General features: G+C 38.4%; 1 protein-coding gene across 1 annotated transcript in view; it reads left to right on the top strand.

Annotated features, from left to right (window-relative positions):
• The window catches only part of TEX15 (testis expressed 15, meiosis and synapsis associated), a gene marked incomplete at its 3' end in the record, with an annotated part of 60,047 nt that overhangs the window by 20,283 nt on the left and 27,321 nt on the right, over nucleotides 1–12,443 (top strand). The window contains exons 3-5 of the mRNA XM_081082241.1: nucleotides 3,744–3,981; nucleotides 6,133–6,279; nucleotides 8,274–8,436. Coding sequence (XP_080938367.1) covers nucleotides 3,744–3,981; nucleotides 6,133–6,279; nucleotides 8,274–8,436 — 548 coding nt within the window. The remainder of the gene's footprint in view (nucleotides 1–3,743; nucleotides 3,982–6,132; nucleotides 6,280–8,273; nucleotides 8,437–12,443) is intronic.

Below are 12,443 nucleotides of genomic sequence, written 5' to 3'. Positions count from 1 at the left end.
ATGGGTTTATTTCTATGCTCTTGATTCTGTTCCATTGGTTTATGTGTGTTTTATGCCACTCTATACTGTTTTGATTACTGTACCTTTGTAATATAATTTAAAATTAGAAAGTGTGATGCCTTCAGCTCTGTTCCTTCTCAAGATTCTTTGGTTATTCAGAGTGTTTTGTAGTTCCATACAAATTTTAGGATTTTCTGTTCTATTTCTATGAAAAATGCCATTGGAAATTTGATAAAGATTGCATTTACTCTTAATTTGGTTTGGGGTAGTATTGACATTTTATCAATATTAACTCTTCTAACCTATGAACATGGGATATATTGCCATTTTTTGTGTGTTTTCTTCTATTTCTTTCATAGGTGTCTAATAGTTTTTGGTTTATAGATCTTTCACCTCCTTGGTTAAATTTATTCTTAAGGCCATAGCTGGTTTGGTTCAGTGGGTAGAGCGTTGGCCTGTGGACTGAAGGGTCCTGGGTTCAATTCCGTCAAGGGCACATGCCTGAGTTGTGGGCTCGATCCCCCCGGGGGAGCATGCAGAAGGCAGCCAATCAATGATTCTCTCCCATCATTGATGTTTCTGTCTCCCTCTCCCTTCCTCTCTCTAAATAAAACAAACAATAAAACATATTTTTTAAAAAATTTATTCCTAAGTATTTTATTGGTTTTGGTGTTATTGTAAATGCAATTACTTTGTTTTTCAGATATTTCATTGGTGTATAAAATTGTTAGTGCAGTGATTTTTTTTATGTTGATTTTGTACCTTGGAACTGAAACATGGGGTTTGGAGTGCAGACTTCTCATGGGTTCTTGTCCAACGAAGTTGAAGAATAAATCTGTGGGCTAACAGATTTCTTTAATAAAAATGTAGAAGTTTATTGGAAGCATATACAAACTTCATCTGGGCAGGGGTGTCCCCAAAGGGGACCCCCTGGAGAGGGGTCCCCAAATGGGAAAAGCCAGCTCACTTGCTCTCTCTCTAATGGGAAAAAATCCAAAATCTGTAATCTGAAAATCTGCTGAATCTCTTTGTCTCCAGGTTTATAAAGTCTGCAGTTCTTTGTCTCTTCATGACCCTTTCTAATTGGACCCTTACCTTAATTTAGGATGCCCATGCTTTCCTCATTGGTCACTCTACTACATAGTCCAAACCCCATATAATGCCCTCTACTTCCTCTCCCCCTCATTTTGCAACATTATCCATCTTATCTGTTCAGGTTGGAGTTGCTTTTGATCTCCCTTATGTTCTCTCTCTCAGATGTCCTGGCAGAATGTGTTTTATTACCTCTTATGGCTCTCCAGCTGCTCAGGTCAGGGCTGCTTTTTTTTATTATTGTTTAAAGTATTGCATGTGTCTCCTTTTTCCCCCAATTGATCCCCCCTCAACCACGCCCATCCCTGAGGGAGGGCTGCCTTTAATTGCTCAGGCCTGAAATGGCTCCATCCTTTCTGGACCACCCCCCCTTTCCTGTTTTCCTAATTAAGTTAGCTAGCTAACCCTTATCAAAACTTTACTGAATTTGTTTATTGGGTCTAACATTTTTTGGTAGTGTTTAGGTCTTCTTTCTATATAGGTCATCTGCAAAAAAAGACAGTTTTATTTCTTCCTTTTGGATTTGGACGCATTTCATTTATTTTTCTTGCCTAATTGCTCTGGCAATTTCCTACTTTAGTTATATGGGTTTTGGGACCCCTGGATCAGATCTTTGTTGATTTTTTTTTTCACTCTATTCAATCCCTTAAAGAGGACATAATGTTTAGCCAGTAAGATGACTAGGTGACACAAAGACTTATTCAGTCCAAAATATCAGTGGTACCACTGTTGAGAAACCCTGCTTTGTAAGTAAAAGCCTTCCTTCCCTGCTATATTTCAGTTTCCTCTCTCCCTCCCATTCTTTGTGCTAGTGTTTAGTATTTCCATGTGGGAAAACATTCTGAACAAATATCTGGAACCTTCTAGGCCAGCGGTTCTCAACCTGTGGGTTGCGACCCCTTTGGCAGTCGAATGACCCTTTCACAGGGGTCGCCTAAGACCATCCTGCGTATCAGATATTTACATTATGATTCATAACAGTAGCAACATTACAGTTATGAAGTAGCAATGAAAATAATTTTACGATTGGGTCACAACATGAGGAACTGTATTTAAAGGGTCCAGAAGGTTGAGAACCACTGTTCTAGGCAGTCCTTCCAGGCATTGCTCAGAAAGTTAATGTTTTTCCAGATCCTAAGAAAAATCAGTTGAGGAATTGGTATTACAAAGCATGTTATAATACTTCTGTGAGAATTAAACTTTAACAATCAACATAGAGATCTTAGTGTTTCACAGAATCTACTGATGTCATCTTGAAAGCAAGATCAGGAAGTGATTACTCGTGGAATTGAAAGTTAAGGTTGACATTCCCAGGAACTGAGAGAAAAGTGGTCATGATCTAATCAGTTCGCCTTGATTGTAACTGTTGCCATGTGTTTTGTGCCCTGTTTACTATTAATGATGAGTCATTCTTGCAAATAAAATATTAATATGCTAATGTGCATAGTATACTTTACATAAATTCTGTGAGTGGTATTGAGGAAATAACAAATATTGGTAGCATGTGGTTTTTCAAGATCAATTTTTCTTTTGTGGTATACACATTATTTTCTAGGTCCATTGTTGATAATCATTTGGCATCACATTTCTGTCCCAGTGATTGAACTGCTGCCACATAAACAAGCCTTATAGAACTCCCTATCTAATCTGCCAATTGAAGGGGGATGGTATTTTTTTTAAGTGATTCTTGATTGTAGTCAGAATTTCAAGAGTACCTGTAGTTTAGATTGTAATCTTTTCTGAGGATGATTTGTCTTACTACTAAGATAGGCGTCTGTAATCAAATTCTCGCTTATTTCTTCCAGCTGTTATCTTAGATCCCTGAAGAATGGAATTCCCTAATAATTGACCATATATATGTGTATGTGTCTCTCTATATATATGTATTTAAGAAATGCATATCCTTTCCTTCATAACACAAATAAGTAAGAATTCAAGCTCTGGAACTTAATGGACAAAGTTAGCATATACAATTTCAACTCTGTTACTTTGCTACTTTGGCAAGTTTCAACTCTTTGAACATCATATTCCTCATTTTAAAAATGTGTATAACAGCCTTGGTTGGTATTGCTAAGTAGTTAGAGGATCAGCCCGAGCACAAAACGGTTACCAGTTCAATCCCCAGCCTGGTCGGGGCTCCTGAGGGAGGCAACCAATCGATGTGTCTCTCTCACATGGATGTTTTTCTCTCTCCCTCTCCCCATCCCTTCCTCCCTTCCTTCCACTCTCTCTGAAAAGCAATGGAGAAAATATACTCAGGTGAGGATTTTTTTTAAAAGGTGTATAACAATAATAATATAATAATAATAGTAATTCAGTGTTGGAGGAGTTGAGAACAAATGACAAAACGCATGTAAAGTTTAAGTCTTAACAGTGTTGGGCATATTAGCAGCATTCAGGAAATGTTAGCCCTTATTAACACTAGCCTAAACAAAATATAGTTTATAACTTCTACTTGAATTTCTAACTACTTCTTGAATTTCTTCCTTAGATGACTTTCAGCCTAACTTGTTTCCATAGGACACAGTCACCTCTGAATGTTATCAATAATTGTCTTGTTTTCTAACTGTAGCAAGCTGGAATGCTTATTTTCTACTTAAAAATTCTATTGTTCTTCTCATTTAACTACGTGTTGTTTGTTTTTGCTTTAGGACAGAGATGCGTGAGAATGGAAGACATGGCAGAGAACTAGAAGAACAGTTCTGCTTTTTATCACTTCCTCAGAGGGATGTGGCTGAGATATATAAGAATGGGATAAGTACCAAAACGTCTACATTGAAGATATTAGGAAATCCTCTTCTTGGAGTTTATATGTTTAGACATGTTGATGTTGCCTTGAATTATGCTCATAGTAGAAGCATTAATGTAGAAAGTATTATAATTTTTAAGGTAGGTAACCTATAACAAATATTAAATATTATATTCAGTTTGTTTTAAATTGACCTGAACATATGAATTATGATTAGTGTTTTTAGTTACATTATGTAAAACAAATAATAATTATATTTATTACTGTCATCATTAGCATCATTCAAAATTTCCACCTATCTGACTCTAGTAGGGTGTGCAGCATAAACTAAAATTCCAAGTAAGCAAAGGCAGCCTTTATCATCTTTGTCTTCCCAGTGTATTTTTTTTCTTCCCTAATTGATCATCTTTCAGACCACAATTAATGTCAGAATATTTTAAATGTCCTTCCTCAAAACATTGATTAGAATTATTCTGGCTTACTCTAAAGTTCTAAACTCTTATTGCTTATTTTAATCCTATCTAATAATAGAGAAACATGGTAATTAACCGTAACTTTGCCACCCTTCCCATTGGCTAATCAGCGAGATATGCAAATTAACTGCCAACCAAGATGGTGGCCAGCAGCCAGGCAGCTGAAGCGAACAGGAGGCTTGCTTGCTCCAGTGATGGAGGAAGCCAACGTTCCCCACCTGCCACTGCCGGCCTCTGAGCTGCAGTCTAAGAAACATTGTTGCAATTATAGAAGCTAAACAATCCCCAGAAACCTGCTTTCAGCCAGTCAGGCCTCAGAGCTGGAGTTGCAACAGTGTTACAATTATAGAATCTAAACAAAGCCCAGATACCTGCTTTCAGCAGCTGAGGTCTCAGAGCTGGAGCCAAGCCTCAGAGCTAAAGCCAGCTGTCAGCTCCAGTGACAGCCATAGAAGGTAAATAAATCCCAGAATAAAAAAAAAGAAAGAAAGGAGTGGTTGGGAGCTTCAGTCACCCACCAGCCTGAAAATGGCCCTCAGCCCCTCACCCAGACTGGCCAGGCACCCCAGTGGTGACCCAAACCCTGAAGGGGGTGTGACCAGCTGCAAACAGCCATCATCCCCTCATCCAGGCTGGCCAGGCACCCCAGTGGGGATGCCCACCCTGAAGGGGGTGTGACCAGCTGCAAACAGCCATCATCCCCTCATTCAGGATGGCCAGGCACCCAAGCGGGACCCCCACCCTGATCTGGGACACCCTTCAGGGCAAACCAGCCGGTCTCCACCCATGCACCAGGCCTCTATCCTATATAGTAAAAGGGTAATATGAAAACTGACCCTAACAGCAGAAAGACTGGGAATGACTGGTCACTATGACACACACTGACCATCGGGGGCAGACACTCAATGCAGGAGCTGCCCTCTGGTGGTCAGGTCACTCTCACATGGGAGGAGCTCTGCTCAGCCACAAGCCAGGCTGATGGCTGCCAGTACAGTGGTGGTGGTGGGAGCCTCTCCTGCCTCCTCAGCAGTGCTAAGGATGTCCGACTGCAGTTTAGGCCTGCTCCCCGCTGGCAAGTGGACATCCCCTGAGGGCTGCCGGGCTGCCAGAGGGATGTCTGATTGCCATCTTAGGCCCAATCCCCCGGGGAGCAGGCCTAAACCAGCAGGTGGTCATCCCCTGAGGGGTCCCTGACTGCGAGAGGGCACAGGCCGGGCTAAAACTCCCCTCCCCCCCCCCCGAGTGCACAAATTATTAGTATTATAAAATGCTAATTTTTTAGTTTGTATAATTTTGCCATGCTTATGTAAGATGTTAACATTAGGAAAAGCTGGGTACAGGTCTACGAGAACTCTGAACTGTTTTTCAACTTTTCTGAAAGTCTAAAATTACTCAAAATTGAAAACAGTAAATCTTATAGTCAAATCTTAAGCATCAACACATTGGTTAAGATATACTTTTTGGTTAATTGCAGCTTTGCCAGGATTACTAAAATCACAGAAGCTAGGCAGGATGCTCAGTTGTGTAACTTAGGATGTGTGTATATTCATGTAAAATCATTGGTTCATTTGGTATACTTTCTTATATTTTTAGACTTCAACTACTATCAAATTCATAGGCATAATTTATTTTTACATTAAAAAGTAATGCATGCTAATTTTAGAAAATTTGGAACATAGTAAAAAGCTCCAAAAAGCTCTTTCATACTTCTTGCTTTAAAACAGAGCTTGCTTCGCAACTCTCTGTGTATGACAGTTTAAAGTGTTTTGGTGTATTTTTACAGACCTTCTTTTTGCCTTTTTTTTTTTTTTTTTTAAGGTACTCTTTGGAAAAGTGAAGAAAATTCAGCCTTCAGTGGATAAAAACAAAGTTTCTTTGGATCCTTGTCCTAACTTTGATTGCCATATGTCGAAAAATATACCTTCTCTGAAAGATACCATTGAGCTACAAGCCTACAATTCAGCAGTATGTTAATGTTTTAGTTCATTTGACTACTTGAAAGTCACATGTTTCACATTGTATGATACAAGACTTAAAATAACTTCCCAAAATACTAAAGGAAAATCCCTTAATTCATTTAATATAATATGATGTTAAATAAATAAATAGTGAAAGATGTTTTAATACTTACCTGAGAATTTTAGTAGAAAGGTTTTCAGATTTATATTTAACTTTGTTCAAAGTATAGTGTCTGCCTTTTTTAAAAAATCCTCACCTGAGGATATGCTCCATTGATTTTAGAGAGAAGGGAAGGGGGAGAGAGAGAGAAACAGTGATTGCTTGCCTCCTACATGGTGATTGAACCCGCAGCCTTTCAGTATATGGGACAGTGCTCCAACCAACTGAGCCATGCAACCAGGGCAAAGTACAGTGTCTGCTTTTATTTAGATTAATTTCCATAGATTAATTTCCATAGTTTAATTTCTGTCTTGCAAAGAATGCAAACAAGGCTATTTTGAAATAATGTTACTGATTCTTAGTACTTTACGAAAGGAGAAATGACTTTTATATTGGTCATTACATGTGAAATGATAATTTTCTGTCCTGTATTGCTGAGACAGTAGACCTTTAATCTTCTGTAAAAGATTAAATTATATAGTACGTATAATGTCTAAACATATATATGATTAAATGAAGTTAATCTTCTAGAAATCCTATATAATAAAAGCCTAATATGCAAATTGTCCCCTCGGGCGGTCTTTCGACTGGGAGTTTGACCGCTCACTATAATGTGCATTGACCACCGGGGGCAGCGCGGAACATGGCAGGCGTTGGCGATGCGGGATGCGGCGCCTGGGCTGGGGGCTGTGACTTCTCGCCGGCTACCTGGGGGCAGGGGTGACAGGGACAGAGGTGTGGTGAGAATGCAGGGTGTCCACTGAGCTCGCTCTCACCCCCCCCCCCCCCCCGCTACCCTCTCCCAGGGATGCCAGGGCTCACGCGCCAGGGAAGCCCCTGTGCTCAGGTACTAGGCGCCCTCGAGGAACCCCCCTCACCCCCGTACCTGTGCGTCCTCCTCCAGGTGACGCAGGAGCTGGTTTGTGAGGCCAGCCGAGAGAGAGTACACTGCCTACCTGGCTCCTCTGCGGCGCCGCTGGGTGGTCCAGAAGTCCAAGCTGCATCCCGGCCTGCTGTGTCTGGCAGCACTCACCACATCTCCACATGGGCACTTGGGCGCTGTGATTCAGGTGGAGGGGAGTGCACAGGGGCCCAGGGGCCCAGGTGCTGCCCAGGGCCCAGAGGTCAGCTGGGACCTGCCCTTCTACACCAGACGCTTTCACTTTGATCGCCAGCCAGGCCTAGGAACCACACCCATGCACAAATTTTGTGCACTGGGCCTCTATTACAGCGGTAGCCAACCTTTCGGACCTCATGGATCAGCAGTGGTCCATGGACCATCGGCTGGCAACCACTGCTCTAGTTTAAATATATGCTCCCATATGTAAAATGCATTAAACTATGCTTATTTTTCTAATTAGCTTTAAAATATATATATATCATTGATTGGCTGCCTCCTGCCGCCCCCTACTGGGAATCGTGCCCCCAACCCAGGCATGTGCCTTTGACCAGAATTGAACCTGGGACTCTTCAGTCTGCAGGCCAACTCTCTATCCACTGAGCCAAACCAGCTAGGGCCCTAGTTAACTTTTCCAACCAAATAAAATATGGTATAGTATTCACAACATACGCAAAACAAACTTTGAATGGAAAAATACTTTTCAAAACACTGTGTCTGCTTCTGCTAGCATTGGTAGCTTACCAAGGAAAAAAATATATGGTGGGGGGAAAAATTCATACATCTTAACAACAACAAAAAAAAGGTTGAAGAAAATATGAAGAGGGATGGTATATGGAAATATGAATAAATAGCATTATGCAGTTATATAGTTTTTTTTAAATATGAGCTTATTCAAGTCTTAAAATTAATCAGCATAAAAATGTTGTTCTTTATTTTTCAGGTATACTTCTATGAATACAGTGAATTTTCAGAACCAGTAGATAAACCTAGGCAGTGTCTTCCATATGCAATAGTCACAGTAAAATTTATTGGTCAAAAAGTAGGTAATGGACACCTTATGACATCTTTGAGATTCCTTTCAACAGGATTTCCTAAGAGGGCTGGTAAGATACATATGTTATTCTGCTTCAGTAGTTAGTATTTGTGCTGGTCTTACAACTTTTGGATATTATATTTTAATACATTATGAATCTCTAAGCAAAATAGTTGTTGTGCTTTATTTTAAATTTCTGTATTGCTGAATTTTTGTGGCTTTTGTTCAGTATATTTGTGTGATTCTTCCATGTTGATGTATATCTGTAGTATTTTCATTCAGATGTGTATATACACACATTATTCCATTTTCTGACTATACACTATTCCTCTGGGGATATTTAGACACTTTCTAGTTCTATTCATATTCCAGACATTGCTATTTTAAACATTCATGTTAAGTGTCTCAGTGCATATATGCGCAAGAGATTTTCTGTAGAGTATATAACCACATCAGGAATTTGCAAGTTAATTCAAAGACAATGTCAGTTTTCAAAAGTGGTTGCATCAGGTTGCACATTTACATCCTTGCCAATACATATACCTAAAAAAAGTTTGTTTCTGCTAGCCTACTGAGTGTGATATGTTATTACTATCACCTCTAAAAGAAACACTGTGCCCTTTAAAAGCCATCATGTCCCTTTCCCTTAATTCCCTCTACCCATAAGCAATCACTAATTTGCTTCTGTCTATATATATATATATATATATTTGTCTTTCTGGCATTTTATGTAAGTGAAGTTAAATATGTAGCCTTTTGTGACTGGTGATTTTCACTCATTAGTGTTTTTCCAAGTTCTTGCATGTTGTAGTATGTATCAGTACTTCATTCCTTTTTATGCAATAATGTCCCATTGTATAAATATACTACATTACATTTATCCATTCATCAGCTGATAGACTTTTGGGTTGTTTCCATTCTTTGACAATTATGAATAATTCTGCTATGAACGTTCTTGTACAAGTTTTGGTGTAGACCAATGTTTTCATTTATTTTGGGTATATAGCTAAGGAGTGGAATTGCTGGGTCATATGGTACTCTGTATTAACCACTTGAGAAATTTCTATACTCTTTTCCAAATTGGCTGCACCATTTACATTCACACCAGCAGTGTATGAGGGTTAAGGTTTTTCTACTTCCTTATTAAAACATACTATTATCTGACTTTTAAAAAATATTTTTATTGATTTCAGAGAGGAAGGGAAAGGGAGAGAGAGAAACATCAATGATGAGAGAGAATCATTGATTGGCTGCCTCCTGCACACCCGCTATTGGGGATTGAACCCACAACCCAGGCATGTGTCCTTGACCAGAATCGAACCCAGTACCCTCCAGTCTGTAGACAGACGCTGGTGTAACTTATCCACTGAGCCAAACTGAGTAGGGCCATTATCTCATTTTTTAAAATTACAGCCATTCGAAATGGGTCTAAAGTGAAGTTTTTAGGGTTAAATTTTACGCTCTTATTGAATTTATTCCTAAGTATTGTATACTTTTTTATCCTGTTGTAAATAGAATTATTTTCTTAGATTCATTTTTGTATCATTCATTGTAGGTATATAGAAATACTGTTGATTTTTGTGTGTCCTTCAACCTTGTTTATTTCAATATTAGTTCTAGGAGTTTTTAGTGGTTTATTTATACAAGGTCAGGCCATCAGCAAATAGAGATGGTTTTACTTCTTTCTTTCCAATTGGATGACTTTTATTTCTTTTTCTTGCCTAATGGATTGCCAGTGTTATTTTTAATAGAAGTTTCTGTCTTGTTCCAGAATTTGGAGGTAACGCTTCCATCTTCCACTGGTATGATGTTAGCTATGAGGCTTTTTTATGCCCTTTATCATGTTGAGCAAGGTCCCTTCTTATTCCTAGTTGTCAAGTGTCTTTATCATAAAAGGGTGTTGGATTTTTTCATATGCTTTTGCTGGGTCTTATTGAGATGATCATGTTTTTGTTCTTCACCCTGTTGCTGTAGTATATCACAGTAACTGATTTTCAGATATTAAGCAGATCTTGCATTCCTGGGGTAAATCCATTTAGTACTCTAGGTATAGCATTTTACATATTGCTGGAATCAATTTGCTGTTCATTCGTTGACCTTTGTGTCCGTATTCATAAGAAATATTGATCTATAGTTTTCTTGTGATGTCTGTCTGGTTTTGGTATGAGAGTAATATTGGTCTCATAGAATGATTTAGAAAGTTTTCCTTCCTCTTCCATTTTTTGGTGAAGAGTTTGTGAAGAATTGGCATTACCCCTTGTTAAAACATTTGTTAGACTTTACTAGTGAAGCCACCCAGGGCATGGGCTTTTCCTTATGGATAGTTTTTATTATTATTACTAATTCATTGTCTTCACTTATTGTAGGCCTATTCAGATTTTATGTTTCTTCTTTTATCAGTTTTGGTGGTTTTGTCTTTGTAGGAATTTGTCTATTTAATCTAATATGTCTTTTTTTGTCTAATTTATTGGCATACTGTTGTTCATAGTATTTCTTATAGTACTTTTTATTTCTGTATGGTCAGTAGTAATAGCCTCTCATTTGTATTCTAATTTGAATCTGTTGTCTGTTTTCTCTTGGTCACTGAAGGTTTGTCAATTTTTTTATCTTTTCAAAGAACCAACTTTTGGTTTCATTGATTTTTTTTCTTTTGCTGATTTGTCTCTCTAATCTCTATCTGTTTTCTTCCATTTGCTTTAGGTTTAGTTTGCTTTTCTTTTTCTGGTGTCTTAAGGTAGAAGGTTAGGGTATTGATTTGAAATCTTCTTTGACTATGTATTTATAGCTATAAATTTACTATAAGTACTGTTTTAGCTGCATTCCATATGTTTTGGTATGTTGTGTCTTTATTTTCATTTATCTGAAAGTATTTTCTAACATCAACTTTTGATTTCTTATTTAACCCAAATGCTTTTTAGAAGTATGTGGTTTAACTTCTGTGTATACATAAATTTCCCAATTTTTTTCTGTTGATTTCTAATTTCATTCCATTGTGGTTGGAGAATACAGTTTGTATTATTGTATTGTTTTACATTTTTCTGAGGTTTTGTTTTGTACCCTAGCAGATGGTCTATTTCGGAGAATGTTCACTTACGAAGAATGGATATTTTGCTGTTGTTGGATAGTGTCCTATAGATGTCTGTTAGGTCTGTTTGGTTTATAGTTTGCTCAGTTTTCTAGGTGATCTTCTGCCTAGTCATTCTGTTCACACTGTCCCTCAGTTATAAGGCTTAAAATTGAGACAATAATTACCTTTCCCCTACCTCTACTCCAGCCCATCCATAGTCTTACAGCTTATCCTATGTAATAAAGAACTAATATGCTAATTAGACCAAACAGTAGAACGATCATCAGGACGACCTGCTGGATGAAGCCAGGGCTGCGAGGGCCAGCCGGGGCTGTGAGGGGCCGTGAGGGCCAAGCCCCTTGCACAAATTTCGTGCATCGGGCCTCTAGTTACTTTAATAAAGGAAGATATCTGTCAGGATGATAAACTTTGAGGAATACCTGTACTAAGCCCAAATTCAAGGCTGTATGTGTTGGTCATCACCATACTCCTCTCCCTCTAGAGCAGTGGTTGCCAACCGTTTGGATCTCATGGACCACCAGTGGTCTGCAGACCACCGGATGGCGACCACTGCTCTGGAGTACTCTAGACTTTTGCCATCCTGTACAGTAGCCATTAGTTACACGTGGCTATTAAAATTGAAGTTAGTTAAAATTAATTAAGATTTTAATTTCTCAGTTATACCAGGCATAACTGAGACATATTTCAAGTGTTCAGTAACCACATGTGTTTATTGGCTAAAATAATGGATAGCACTGATAAAGAACATTTCCATCATCACAGAATATACGGTACTAATAACTATTTGGTAGTTTACTTCATTGATTGTAATTTCATTTTGTTACAGTTTCTTATATTATTGGAGATGTTGAGTTTGTTCATTTTTCATGTGTTAGTGAGAATTCCAAAAATAATACAATTTAAATGACTTTATTAAGTTTGAACAACTAGCAATTAAAGTTCTTCTGCTTATAAACTGTGATCTTGGGCAAATCACTTTAAACTTCACT

Source organism: Myotis nattereri, assembly GCF_964212035.1.
Source record: "Myotis nattereri genome assembly, chromosome: 2".
NCBI lineage: Eukaryota > Metazoa > Chordata > Mammalia > Chiroptera > Vespertilionidae > Myotis > Myotis nattereri.
This window is presented reverse-complemented; position numbering and strand designations above follow the sequence as displayed.